Source organism: Carcharhinus amblyrhynchos, chromosome 4 (genome assembly GCF_965287045.1).
Source record: "Carcharhinus amblyrhynchos chromosome 4, sCarAmb.v2.hapA, whole genome shotgun sequence".
Lineage (NCBI taxonomy): Eukaryota > Metazoa > Chordata > Chondrichthyes > Carcharhiniformes > Carcharhinidae > Carcharhinus > Carcharhinus amblyrhynchos.
In genome coordinates, this window is record NC_137327.1 from 16,893,242 (window position 1) to 16,907,521 (window position 14,280).

General features: G+C 42.7%; 1 protein-coding gene across 1 annotated transcript in view; it reads left to right on the plus strand.

The window, feature by feature from the left end:
* Positions 1 to 3,251: 3,251 nt before the first annotated feature.
* Positions 3,252 to 14,280, plus strand: part of mlycd (malonyl-CoA decarboxylase) — a 39,836-nt gene continuing 28,807 nt past the window's right edge. Inside the window, exon 1 of the mRNA XM_080186751.1 lies at positions 3,252 to 3,807. Within this exon, the coding sequence (XP_080042877.1) occupies positions 3,280 to 3,807 (528 nt within the window). The 5' untranslated portion in view covers positions 3,252 to 3,279. The remainder of the gene's footprint in view (positions 3,808 to 14,280) is intronic.

Consider the following 14,280-nt stretch of genomic DNA (forward strand, 5'->3'; position numbering starts at 1 on the left):
GTTTTACAGGTTTGACTTTAAAATTCCCCATAAGTCGCTTCTCTGTAATCCAGCAAAGAAGTATTTAGAACAAATCCTAGAGAAGGTATGTCATACTGTGATATGATAGTTGTTTCCAAATCGAACAGATCAGTTAATTAATTGCCTTGTGTCTAAACTACATGTAGAAATGTTTAAAATACAGTATTCTCAGTTGAGACCATTTAATCAACTGTCTTGGTTGCTTCCTTCCCTTCCCCTAGGCCCAATTTCTAGTTTTGTCCTGCTCTAACCTTGAAAACACAACTTATACTGGTTTCAATTTCTTAATTTCTCCCCATGCTGTCTGAGCTCATCTTGTCCAGCACGCTCACTCCTACCCCTTCAACTCTATTCCCATTAAGCTGATCAACCAACTTCCCTGGCTTCCATGTTCACAGATAGTCCAAAAGACATGATGGTTAGGTGAATTGGCCATGCTAAATTTTCCCTCAGTGTACCCGTACAGGCACCAGAGTGTGGTAACTAGGGTTTCTTTTTTACAGTAACTTCATTGCAATGTTAATGTAAGCCTACTTGTGACACTAGTAAATAGATTTTAAACTTTAGCGTTAGTCCCTCTCTCCTCTAAATCTGCCGTCATTACTTCTCTCTTAAAAAAAACCTTGTCCCCTTCATCCTTGCAAGCCTACCCTCCATCCTTCGCTTCCCCTTTCTCTCCAAAGTCCTTGAATGTGCTGTTGCCTCCCAAACTTGTGCCAATCTTTCCCAGAACTCCATGTTTGAATACTTGAAATCAGATTTCCACCTCTGCCCAAAGTACTGAAATCACTCTTTTCAAAATCATAAAATGACATCTATGTGACTGAGACAAAGGTAAACTGTCCCTCCAGGTCATTCTTGAATTTCTGTAGCCTTTGTTGTGGTAGACCACACAATCCTCCTGCAACACCAATCCACTGTCAACTAGGTGGTTGGGACTGCACTTACATAGTTCCATGCTTATCTCTACAGTTCTGGCCTGAGAATCACCTGCAATGTTTTTTTTTCCCTTGCTGATGTCCCCTTGGCCTCTTTCCATTTCTCAACCATATGCAGTGACAATTCAGTGATATCATCTGAAAACACAGCCCCCATGGCAAACCAGGAATGGCTGCTGGGTGACAAGGGCCATCCACTGACATGACCGTGATGTGCAGCCCACGCACCTAATTGTGCACAGTATTCATACAATGGAATTCAAAAAATGCGATAAAGCAAACAGTGTGCTGAAACCCATGCTTTTGATGCCTGTTCTGCTCTGGAGAAACCCTGCAGTGGTCACCTGAACCAAGCTTTATGATTGTCTTGATTCGTAAGAGTGATTGCACAGAGCACCGAGTAATAAACTGCATTAAGAACAGAATGTAAAAATTGGAAAATTTTGTGACAGTGGTATTATCTGCATTGTGCGGGTTTATCTCAAATTGAAGTTTAATTTAAAATTTTAATTAAATGCAGGTAAGGAACTTTAATAATTGGAGGTAGGTTCACATTGGTGGATGGTAAGCAGTGGTGTTCATACTGGAAGATGGTAGACAGTGGTGTATTGATGTACCGGCTAATAAATGATTCACTGACAATTCCATTAGATTGTGATGTGAAGTTCAATTTGAGTTTTCCTGACAAATCCTCTGAAAATCCTGCAGATGCCTCATTTGCAGCTCCGGATTGTTCTCCCAGGGCAAGGTTCCGGTTATCAGTCACCATCATCAGCCAGTGATATACAAATATAGAAACATGAAAATAGGTGCAGGAGTAGGCCATTTAGCCTTTCGTGCCTGAGTCACCATTCAATATGATCATGGTTGATCACGCACTTCCAGTATTCCACTCCCGCTTTCTCTCCATATCCCTTGATTCCTCCAGCTCTCTCATGAATATATTCAACAAACTGGCCTCAACAACGTGGGTAGGGAATTCCACAGGTTCACAACTCTCTGCGTGATGAAGTTTTTCTTCACCTCAGTTGTGGATGGCTTACCCCTTATTGATAGACTGTGACCGCTACTTCTGCACTTTCTCAGCATTAGGAACATTCTTCTTGCATCTAGCCTGTCCAGCTGCATTAGGATTTTATGTATTTCTATGAGATTCTCTCTCATTCTTCCAAATTCCAATGAACACAGGCCTAATCAGTCCAGTCCCTCTTCATATGTCAATACTTCAATTCCAGAAAATCAGTCTGGTGAACGTTTGCTGGATTCCTTCAAGAGCAAGAATGTCCTTCTTCAGACTAGGGGACCAAAACTGCACATAATACTCAAGATGTGGCCTCACCAAGGCCCTTTATAACTGCAGCAAGACATCTTTACACTGATACTCAAATCCTCTTGCTATGAAGGTGTTTGTTTATCTATGAGGAGGGGTTTGGGTGTCTGGACGAGGACAGGGTTGGAGGGAAGATTGTCTCTGGGTAGCACAGTGGGAAGTCTCACAACACCAGGTTAAAAGTCCAACAGGTTTACTTGGTAGTACAAGCTTTTGGAGTGTTGCTCCTTCTTCAGGTGAGTGAAGAGTGCACCTGAAGGAGCGACACGCCAAAAGCTTGTGCTACCAAATAAACCTGTTGGACTTTAATCTGATGTTGTGAGACTTCTTACTGTGCCACTCCAGTCCAACACTGGCATCTTCACATTATGGCACAGTGGCATCACTGCCTCACAGTGCCAGAGGCCCGGGTTCGATTCCGACTTTGGGTGACTGTGGAGTTTGCACATTCTCTTCGTGTCTGGGTGGGGTGTTGAATCTCTGGAATTCTCTGCCCGTTGAAGTGGTGGAGGCTGCCTCGCTAAATATTTTTAAGAAGCGGGTTGATGGGTTTTTGATAAGAGAGGGGATTAAGGGTTATGGGGAGAGGGCGGGAAGGTGGAACTGAGCCACGACAGATCAGCCATGATCTTATTGAATGGCGGGGCAGGCTCGGGGGGCCGGATGGCCTACTCCTGCTCCTTTATGTTCTTATGTTTCCTCCAAGTGTTCCGGTTTCCTCCCACAGTCCCAAACATGTGCTGGTTAGGGGCACTGGCCGTGCTAAATCCTCCCTCAGTGTACCCGAACAGGTGCCAGAGTGCGGTCCCTAGGGGATTTTCACAGTAACTTCGTTGCAGTGTCAATGTAAGCCTTACTTGTGGCACTAAATAAGTGAACCGCAAACTTGAACTGTGCCCAGGGATACCAGCTGGACTGGGCGGCTGGCGGTTGCCATGGTAACGGGGCCTAGGCCCTCAGGCTTGGCGCAGCCGCACAGGGCACTCGGGTATGGTGCGCTGGCCGCTGCTGTGGGCGCGGCGCGGGAGGGGGCCGCCGGTGGCGGCGGCGGCGGCGGCCCTGCTGAGGGCCCCGGGCCTCGCCTGCTGCTCCTTTCCCGGCACCGGGGGCGCCGACATGGACGACATCCTCCGGCGCACCGTGGCGGCCCTGCCGCCCTACGAGACGCGCAAGCAGCCGCCCGAGCTGCAGGAGCTGCCGAGCCAGGAGTTCGTGCACTTCTACCGGGGCCTGCAGGCCGCCGAGCGGCCGGCCTTCCTGGCCAAGCTGGCGGCCGATTACGGCGTCGACCACCGCCTGGTGTCCGAGCTGTGCGGCGGGGTGGCCGAGGCCCAGGACCGGGACCTGGGCACCTTGCTGCTGGCCGAGGACCGGGTGCGGTACGCGCTGACCCCTCGGTACAAGCTGCTGATCGGCCACGTCTCCCGCCTGGAGGGAGGCGTCAAGTTCCTTGTTGACCTGCGGGCGGACATCCTCCAGTTCCTGAAATCCAAATCCGCAGACAGCCCGCAGCTCAGGGTAAGGGAAGGATTTTTAAAAAAAGAGGACACAATTTGCATTTATATAGCGCCCTTCCTGAACACTGACCGTCTTAAAGTCTATTTATTAGTGTCACAAGTAAGGCTTACGTTAACACTGCAATGAAGTCACTGTGAAAGTCCCCCAGTCATCACACTCCAGCGCCTGATTGGGTACACTGAGGGAGAATTCAGTACGGCCAATGCACCTAACCAGCGCATCTTTCGGACTGTGAGGGGGAACCCAGGGCTTTAACCTGGTGTTGTGAGACTTCTTACTGTGTTCACCCCAGTCCAACGCCGGCATCTCCACGTCAGTGGAAACCCATGCAGACACTGGAAGAAAGTGCAGATTCCACACAGACTGTAACCCAGGCTGGGAATCATAAGAACACAAGAAATCGAACATAAAAAAACATAAGAATCGAACCTGAGTCCCAGGCAGCAGTGCAGACCAATATATACCACAAACAGTGACCCAAGTAGATGTATTGTGTCATGGAGGTTTACAGCACAGCAAAAAACCCTTCAGTCCATTGTGTTTGCACCAGCCATCAAATACCTATCCATTTTATGTAGAATCATAGAATACACGCAGTAGGAGGCCATTTGGCCCATCGAGCCTGCACCAACAAACCCACCCAGGCCCTATCCCTGTAACCCCATGGTTGACAATACTAATGTCCCTGACACTAAAGCAGTAATTTTGTGTGGCCAATAAACCTAATCCACACAACTTTGGATTGAGGAATGGGGTGGTGCAGTGGGTTAGCACTGCTGCCTCGCAGCGTCAGGGATCAAGGTTCGATTCTCAGTACCGTCTGTGTGAGCGTTTGTATGTTCTCCCATGTCTGTGGATTTCCTCCGGGTGCTCTGGTTTCTTCCCAAACTGTCAGCTACAACTCTCACCAACGTTTACAGATGCACCATAGAAAGCATTCTTTCTGATTGTATCACAGTTTGGTATGGCTCCTGCTCTTCCCAAAACCTCAAGGATCTACAAATGTTGTGACTGTAGCCCAATTATCACGCAAACCAGCCTCCCATTCATTGACTCTGTCGAAACTTTCCGCTGCCTCGGCAAAGCAGCCAGCATAATTAAGGACCCCATGCACCCCGGACATTCTCTCTTTCATCTTCTTTTGGGAAAAAGATATAAAAGTCTGAGGTCACGTACCAACTGACTCAAGAACAGCTTCTTCCCTGCTGCTGTCAGACTTACCTTGCATTAAGTTGATCTTTTTCTGTACCCTAACTGTGTCTATAACACTACATTCTGTATTCTCTCGTTTCCTTCTCTATGAATGGTACGTTTTGTCTGTATAGCTGTGCAAGAAACAATACTTTTCACTGTATGTTAATACATATCAATAATGAATGAAATCAAATCAGGTGCTGAAGTGTGGCGACTGGGGATTTTCACTAACTTCATTGCAGTGTTAATGTAAACCTATTTGTGACACGAAGAAATAAACGTATTCGCATCGAAGCCCTACAGTGCAGCAGGAGGCCATTCAACTCATCAAGCCTGCACCAACAACAATCCGACCCAGGCCTTATCCCCATAACTCCATGTATTTATCCTGCTAATCTCTCTGACACTAAGGGGCAATTTAGCATAGCCATTCAGCCTAACCAACACATCTTTGGACTGAAAGAAAAAAAACAAAATATCGGAGGAAACTTGTGCAGACACGGGGAGAATGCAAACGCCACACATATTTTAATCCCACTTTCTAGCACATGGTCTGTTGCCTTTTATGCCATGGTGTTTGAAGTGCTCATGTAAATGCTTCTTAAATGTGAGGATTCTACATTTATCATCCTTTCAGGCAGCGTTTCAGATTTCCACCACCCTCTTGGTGAAAATGTTTTTTCCCTAAATCGCCTGTTAAGTCTCCAGCCTCTTACCTTAAATTTATGTCCACTGGTTATTGACCCCCTACTAAGGGGAAAATTGTCTTCCTATCTACGTCTCTTACAATTTTCTATACCTCAACCATGCCTCGCTGGCCTTCTGTGCTCTCAGGAAGGATGTTGTCCATGCTGGGTGAAGTGTAATCACTATTGTATGAAATGCAATAGCTAAATTGTGTTTACTGTAAACAGTAACTCGATCATCTATTCCTGTAATTTTGATTGAAGGATAAATAATGGCCAGGATATGGGGGATAACAAAAATAGAAGGAAGTTACTATGGATGCTGGAAATCTGAAATAAACGAGAATACCAGAAAAACACTGCAGGTCTGGCAGTATCTGTGAAGAGAGAGACACTGTTAACATTTCGGTTTTTTTGTCCAGAGCTGGAGAAGGAGAAAAGTAATGGATTTTAAGCTGTTTAAGAGGGAGGTGGAGCAGAGTAGAAGGTCTGAGATAGGTGGGAACTAGGAAAAATCTGACTAAGAGATAACTTCTCTACTCTTCTTCCAAAATAGTACCAAAGGATTTTCATCCATTCAAGTAGGCAGACATGGACTCAGTTTTACATTTCAACAGCACAAGTGACTCTCCCTCAGTGTTACATTGGAGGGTCATAGTCTTGATTCTTTCTATGTGCTCAAGTCCTGGAGTGGGATTTGAACCCTGAAATTGGTGGATCAGTGGCAAGAACGCTACCAATAGAGCCACCATTGGCGCTGAGTAATGTGGCGTATATACACCCCAGTCATTTCAGAAACGAAACAGTGATGTGCAAGGTATTGGTGTAGAGAAATGGCCAGTTACCCAATATATATATAGGTCATAACTAGCTGTCAGAATAGCAATGCTTTTAAGGTGCGCAACACTTTAAAAAATGAAGAGCAATTTGTGGCAAGAGATATGCTAGGAGTTGGAAATCACTACAATTTCTGGAAAATATGCCAATCTGCAATTGGCTTCACAAAAGCCAGAGCTTGTCGTCAATCTTTCCCACGAGTTTCAAAAAATGTTAAATTTGCACTTTAAAACTAATATAATTTCACTGCAGAAAGTTAGGATTGGTATTTCATTGTTTTCCTAGGAAATATATTCTAGAATCACTAATGATGCCAGTTGTACTAGGTTTAGTAATTAACCAGTTTAGCTAATAATCTTTATAGCACAGGAAGTTATCTTACAATGATCATGTTTGAAAAGCAGAAGCTTAACACAATTGCTAGCCTGAACAAGACTTACTGTAACAAACAAACTAAAAGCAACTTTGTCTAAACACTATTAAAAAGGCAGCTTGTACTCTAAACTAAAGGAAAGGTTCTTCCATTTAACTCTCTTGCCCTCTTTCTCTACCTCTGATTCTTGCAGATTCTATTTGTGAGATTCAGGGATATTTTAAAAATCCTTTAACTTCTACAATAATTACTTTCAATGGATTCTTTCCCGCTTAAGGTCTTTCTCTCAGGCAACATGAATCACATGGGTCTTGTACCAGATAGTGATGCTAATTAGCTATACCATAGATCCCCAGCTCGATTCTCTCTTGGAATTAATTGGATGGTTTAAAGTATAAATTTATGGAACCCGGTATTCATATAAAGAACAGCAAAGGAAGGGAAAAAAGATAGCACAAGCTGCAAGAAGAAAATATGAAAAGAAGGTAATAAATAAGAATAATGTAAACACAAATTCGGGTAGTTTTGATAATGCAAGTATAAGGAAGTTCCTTAAGGCATGCTTGTGGAACAATTCTTTGTGTCAGTTTTCACAGGAAAGGAAGGGAATAATCTGCCTGACCTTCCAGGTTAACGAATAATAAATCAAGGGCTGCAACTTCCAAATTTCTCAAGAGAGCAATATTAGGAAAAATAATGTGATTAAAGATGCCAAATCTCCAGGATTTGTTTCCACCTCAGAGTTTTAAAGGAAGTCAGTGAGGAAATTGTTGATGCCTTAGCCATAATCTTCCAAAGTGCACACAATTCAACATTGTTCCATTATATTGAAAATTGCAAATATATTTTCATTATTTAAGAAAGATAAAGGAGAAACCAGCAAATTATGAGATCTGTTTAACATCTGATGTGGGTAAGCTATAAGTACATATATAAGGAAGAATTAAAATACTTAAATAAATTGGGGCTGATTACAAAAGGCAAACATGAATTTCTAAAGGAAGACCATGTCTGATGAATTGAATATTATGTGGCCGTATCTAAAGTAATAGGGAAATGTCAGTGGATGTGCTTTATATGGACAGCCTCATTTAGATTGTGAAATTGATGGTAAATTATTGATCTGGTCCTATGATTAGTTAAGTGGTAGCAACAGAGAATGGATTTGTACTGGAATTGGAATGAAATGGCTAGTGCTGTCCCAAAACGAATGGACTTAGATAATGCTGTAGAGCGTTTTCTTTTTGGCACTTCCCACATGGTAAGTCCCCTGCCTGCCATTGGATGAAAACCAGTGGTGGTGGGTAAGGCAGTTAAGTGGGTTTTAATTGCCCATTTAGCAGTTGGCAGTGGGGCAGGAAGGCCATCCACAGGTTCTCCCCCAGGAGCAGGCTGGGTCCCCCTGGGGCTTAAAATTGGTCAGATGGTGGGGTGGGATGTGATGTACCTGTCACCTATTTGCTACTGCTGGGAATCTGGACTCCCTATGGGCTCCCCTTGATAGGCACTCTGTGGCCCGTGGTGGGCCACGCTAACTAGAAGATCCTCCCCTCCATTCTCTCACAATTGACACATCCTCCCAATCTCCGATCTAGGCCTTCCTGATGTTGATTAACTTTACTCCAAACCTCCTTGATGGTTGCTGGTCCAGGACTTGCTGCACCCCAGCAGTGGCCTGCACTCTCAGAGGCACTGCTGGGACTGAAGAGCTGCTGAACCTCCAACTGTCCAGCAGCTCTTGGAGGCAGGACAGCCTATGTCAGAGGAGCAGAGCTTCAGAGAACTGATTACCTGAACAATGTAAAATTTAATCATAGCTTCCAAAATTGGTGAAAGAGGGCTCACCCCTTAATTTCCAGTTAATGGCCGCCTCCTCCATGTAAAAAAGCTCATTGCTGTTTGTAGCATGAATGCATAAATTGGCATGTTTGCCAGCGTAACAGCCATTTCAAAATAATTCACTGTGGACCGCTTTGTGTTGTGAGAGATGCTTTTAAAAATGCAAGTTGATTTTTTAATTTAAATAGGTTAATGCCATTTTGTAAAGTAGTAAACAAATAATTTTATGTGAAAGTATTCGTCACTAATATTGTTTGATGCTTTTGAACCCAACACTGCTGTAAATATGGAAATCTTCTCTTGAAACCAAAGTTGCATGAGATTATCTTCTCAGAAATCATCTTAGATGCTCCACTGAACTCTATGTTACATTACACCGTTATCCAGTGTGAGTTACTGTAAAGGTGAAATTACTTTGTATATGCATAAATTGCTTTTAACTAAGCTGCTGTAAATACATGAAAATATAGTTGAGTGATTATATATATAGAGTAATGTGTGTTAAAAGGTAAGTTGATTACAAGAGAGCAATATTTCACAGGTTGTAATGATGTACAAGTCACTGAAATCAATTTCAGCAGCTATTTCAGCTTTAAGAAGTGTTCCTGAAGTGGAACACAACCTCAGAGAGCTCTCTTCCGTCAGTTTATTTGAGCTTTTAATTGTCAGAGACATCAGTGATGAATGTTGTTTTCCACTGGTCAAATCACGTGACTTGTAGTTTTACTGCTTCAGTTCGCTATCAAACCCAGAATTGGAGGAACAGTTGGATTAACATTTCTGAAGGACGTTGGCATTACCATTTTTGCTTCCTCAGATTTATTTGTTCCCCTTGATTGAGGGGGTCAGCCATGTGGGGGCAGAGTTTTAGGGTAAGGGGTACGAGATTCAGAGGGGATTTGGCAAAAAAAAATTCACTCAGAGGGTTATGGTGGGTTTTTAGTGGTGGGTATTGTCGGTGCATACTCGATAGGCCGAAATATGACTCTAAATGGCTTCCAGGTTCATTTGTGGAAGCCTTCATAATTCCTTATCAAGCCAAGATTTAAAACCACAAAAAGAATTACTCTCAGGATAGTTGAACACATAGGTGCCACTGTTACTTCACAAGAATGTGAAAGTTGTATTTTCAGATTTGCACAGCTCCCCAGGTGAGGGACATTAATGGACAGGCTGTGGCCCACTGTTGCAGAGTAGGAATATAAAATAGATGTGCACTAGCTTCCTTGCTCTGTAACTGACTGGCAGGTCTGATGGTGGATTAGTCTGTGACAGTAGAGTTGTCCATAGTCTTGTCTCTTCTGGTAGTGGAAGACACAGTATGTTCTTTGGAAGCATAAGCCCCTTGATGGCAGTTTTCACTTTCTTGATATTCTAGAGGAGTCTGGTGATCTCTTTCATGCTGAGAGTTAAGAAAGATGATTGTCATGTAAGTGTCTGGAATACTGATTACTCCTTATCACGAGAGTGGGAGGAAAGTGAAGGAAAATATTTCCTAAATGTTTTTGTGTTCCCAGCGCATTGGCTCATTAAAGATTTCAATCCTCAGAGTTTATATTGTAGCGTAGATATTCAAATCCCAATGGTGACTCTTTGAAGCAGAATTTTATTTTGCCAGCAAGAGTTTTGTATGTCTGCATGCAAAACTTTCATCTTTGATTGTTTTAAATCCAGATGGCTCAGAATTTTTACTGGTAATTTATGTATATTGGGAACGGAGGTGATTTCAAGAACCTGATATGTAGAGAAAGACATTGCCTGGTCCATGTGAATTTCTTTAAGAAATTCTTCGGTGGTGAGGTGAAATAGCTCATGGCTTGTGAAATTAAAACCGGAATCGGCTACTGTAGTTATGGGACAAATATGATGCATTTAACCAGTTGCTGAATATTCAGCCAAATTCCATTTGGGGAAATTCCATTTTGATTCTCCCAAAATGCATTTGTTTAAATTTTTGCTCTTTTACTTCCAAAACTGAAGAGTTTGGCCTTTTAATTGGGAGGTGTTGGCAAAAAAGAATGTCCACAGTGGGTTCTGCATCTTTTCTGATTAAATCTATCCATCTAAATTTTTAGTTAACTCCAGTCTCTGTAGTTTTACAGGTCATAATTTAGTTTGGCTTACTGGAGTTATGTTCACTCTAAGCTGAGACTAGCAGTGTCTGATTGGGTTACAGGGCAGTTTTCCTTGAGCTTTCGCATTCTTGATCTTGCTTTATCTATCTCTGATGTTATGGATTTTCCTAAGGCAGTTTATGTGGAATGCATCTCAGATTGGCTCATCTTGTTTGCTCATAGGTGTACCTTATCCTCAAAACAATATAAGAATTGCACATGCCTTGTAAAAAGGATACCTGATTTGACATGGAAATCCTTGTTTTTCCAAGCTTACAGAGGTTTGAAAACTTGGTGGAGCATGCCTCATTAGTTTTACTGCTTTGCAAGTAGAGTTATTGCCATCATGTCTTTTGCCATACCAAGATAAATGAATTCCAGTCCTGTTCTAATTTATCTTCCTCTAATTTTACAGCCTGAACCTTTGTGTGTTTTTAATTCTATGACTGGTTTCAGTGTTAAAAAATTCAGAATTCTGTGCATTTTGATGAATTTGTTCAAACACTGCTGCTGCTACAGATGTTGAGGTGTGGGATGGTACATTGCCTGTATAACCTACATCTTCAATCAACATGTCACCCGGTTTGAAATACAATTTTAATAACTATCTGTTCAGCTTTCTAACATATGCAGCAGTCAGCAGCTACACACAGAATGTGACTATTGATAAGACAGAAGGCATTGTGAACAAGAAGCCGTTTTCCAACTTTATTTTGATGCAGCACACTCCTAGTCAAGAGTCCCATGTTTAACCCTCTATAAACTTGGGGCCGTCTAAAATTCTGCTACCTATGTTCTAACTCGCACCAAGTCCTGTTCACTTATCATCTAACCTGCACTAGCTCTTGTTAACTGGCTCAATTGTGAAAATTCTCTCCGTTGTATTTGAATTGTTCTATGGTTTCATTTGCCCCTCCCACATCTTTGTAATTCTTTCCAGCCCCATAACCGTCTGATATCTTCTTATTTTAGTAACTAACTCAAACTCTTCAGCTGCCGATGTTCTAATGTTCCGGAATTCCTCCTTTAAGCTGCTCCGTTCGTGAAGGGCAGGTCATGTTGGGTTCATGAAGGGCAGTTCATGTTTAACTGATTTGGTGGAATTCTTTGAGAACATTACATGTGCAGTGGACAATGGGGAACCTGTGGATGTGGTGTATCTGGATTTCCAGAAGGCATTTGACAAAGTGCCACACCAAAGACTGCTACATCAGATAAAGATGCACAGTGTTACGGAAAATATATTAGCATGGATAAAGCATTGGTTAACTAATAGAAAGCGAAGAGTGGGGGTAAATGGGTGTTTTTCTGGTTTGTAATCAGTGACTAGTGGTGTGCCTCAGGGATCAGTGTTAGGACTGCAATTGTTTATGATTTATATAGATGGTTTGGAGTTGGGCACCAAGTGTAGTGTGTCAAAATTTGCAGATGACATTAAGATGGGTGGACGAACAAAGTGTGCAGAGGATGCTGACAGTCTGCAAAGAGGTATAGATTATCTAAGTGAGTGGGCGAGGGTCTGGCAGATGGAGTACAGTGATGGCAAATATGACGTCATCCATTTTGGTAGGAATAACAGCAAAATGGACTATTATTTAAATGGTAAAAAATTGCAGCATGCTGCAGTGCAGAGGGACCTGGGTATCTTTGTGCAGGAATCTCAAGGAGTTGGTTTGCAGGTACAGCAGGTAATTAAGAAGGCAAATGGAATTTTGTCCTTCAGTGCTAGAGGGATGGAGGTTAAAAACAGTGAGATTATGCTGCAGCTGTATAAGGTGCTGGTGAGGCCACACCTGGAGTACTGTGTACAGTTTTGGTCTCCTTACTTGAGGAAGGATATACTGTCACTGGAGGGGGTGCAGAGGAGATTCACTAGGTTGATTCTGGAGTTGACAGGGTTGGCTTATGAGGAGAGACTGAGTAGACTGGGGCTGTACTCATTGGAATTCAGAAGACTGAGGAGAGATCTGATGGAAACATATAAGATTATGAAGAGAATAGATGAGATAGAAGCAGGGAAGTTGTTTCCACTGGCGGGTAAATTAGAACTAGAGGGCATAGCCTCAAAATAAGGGGGAGCAGATTTAAGACTGAGTTGAGGAGGAACTTCTTCACACAGAGTTGTGAATCTGTGGAATTCCCTGCCCAGTGAAGCAGTTGAGGTTACCTTATTGAAGGTTTTTAAGGCAAGGATAGATAAATTGTTGAACGGTAAAGGAATTAAGGGTTATGGTGAGCGGGCAGCTAAGTAGAGCTGAGTCCACAAAAAGATCAGCCATGATTTTATTTAATGGTGGAGCAGGCTCAAGGGGCCAGATGGCCTGCTTCTGCTCCATGTTCTTATGTTTCTCTACCCAGCCATCTTTCCTTCAATAAGATGCTCCTTTACGTCCTCTTCTTTGTCCAAGCTTTTGCTCACCTGCGTTGCAGCCTGTTTGGCTGTCATCTCCTGCAGTCATTATGGAACAAGTGCTGGGGAGCTGTTTATATGAAACTCTCCTATGCTTTCAGCAGTTTAGCTGTCATGGGACATGCAAATAAGATGCAACATGCTGTAAGTGAGGCAAGATAATCGTGGGCATCAAAATTATTACTAATGAGGCATAAGATTTGGGCCGAAAACACACTGGTGCCGTTGGCAGGAAACACTGTTTTTTGCACTAGAATCAACTTCGTTTCATTTTTCAGTAAGATTTTTTTGGTAAGATTTCAAAGGTTGTTGTAATTATGTGGGAATTGGTTATAGTGGATAGTGCTTTCTCAGAGAAAAATGTTCCTTATGCCTTAGAGAGCCAGAATTCTTTTTTTCTGGTGTCAAAAATGTGACTTGAAGTTTCACAGGAGGAAATCTAATCTTAAAAGATACAAGACCATTGCCAATGGGCATGGCAAAAGCTGCAACACGATAGTAAAAAGTAGAAGCAAGAAATGAAGAGCATTTGGAAATAGGAAAGTAATCATATTGGTTTTGCTTGCAAACTGTTGAAATTTTTTTTTAAACATCCCTCTGAAGTCGAGAAGTGTTAGCAATTAGGGGTGTAAAATAGACAGTATTACGGTTGATAAAGGGGATGTGCTGGAAATTCTTGAGGGGCTGAAAATAGATAAGTCCCCTGGTCTGGATGGGATCTACCCTAGGATTCTCTGGGAGGCTAGAGAGGTGATTGCAGAGCCTCTGGCTCAGATCTTCAGGTCGTCATTGGTCTCTGGTGTAGTCCCGGAGGATTGGAGGATAGCGAATGTTGTCCCATTGTTTAAGAAGGGGAACAGAGACTTTGCCGGGAATTATAGACCGGTGAGTCTTACTTCTGTTGTGGGCAAGGTTTTAGAAAAAATTATTAGGGATAGGATTTATAGTTATTTGGAGTGTAATGAATTGATTAGAAATAGTCAGCATGGTTTTGTAGCGGGTAGGTCGTGCCTTACTAAC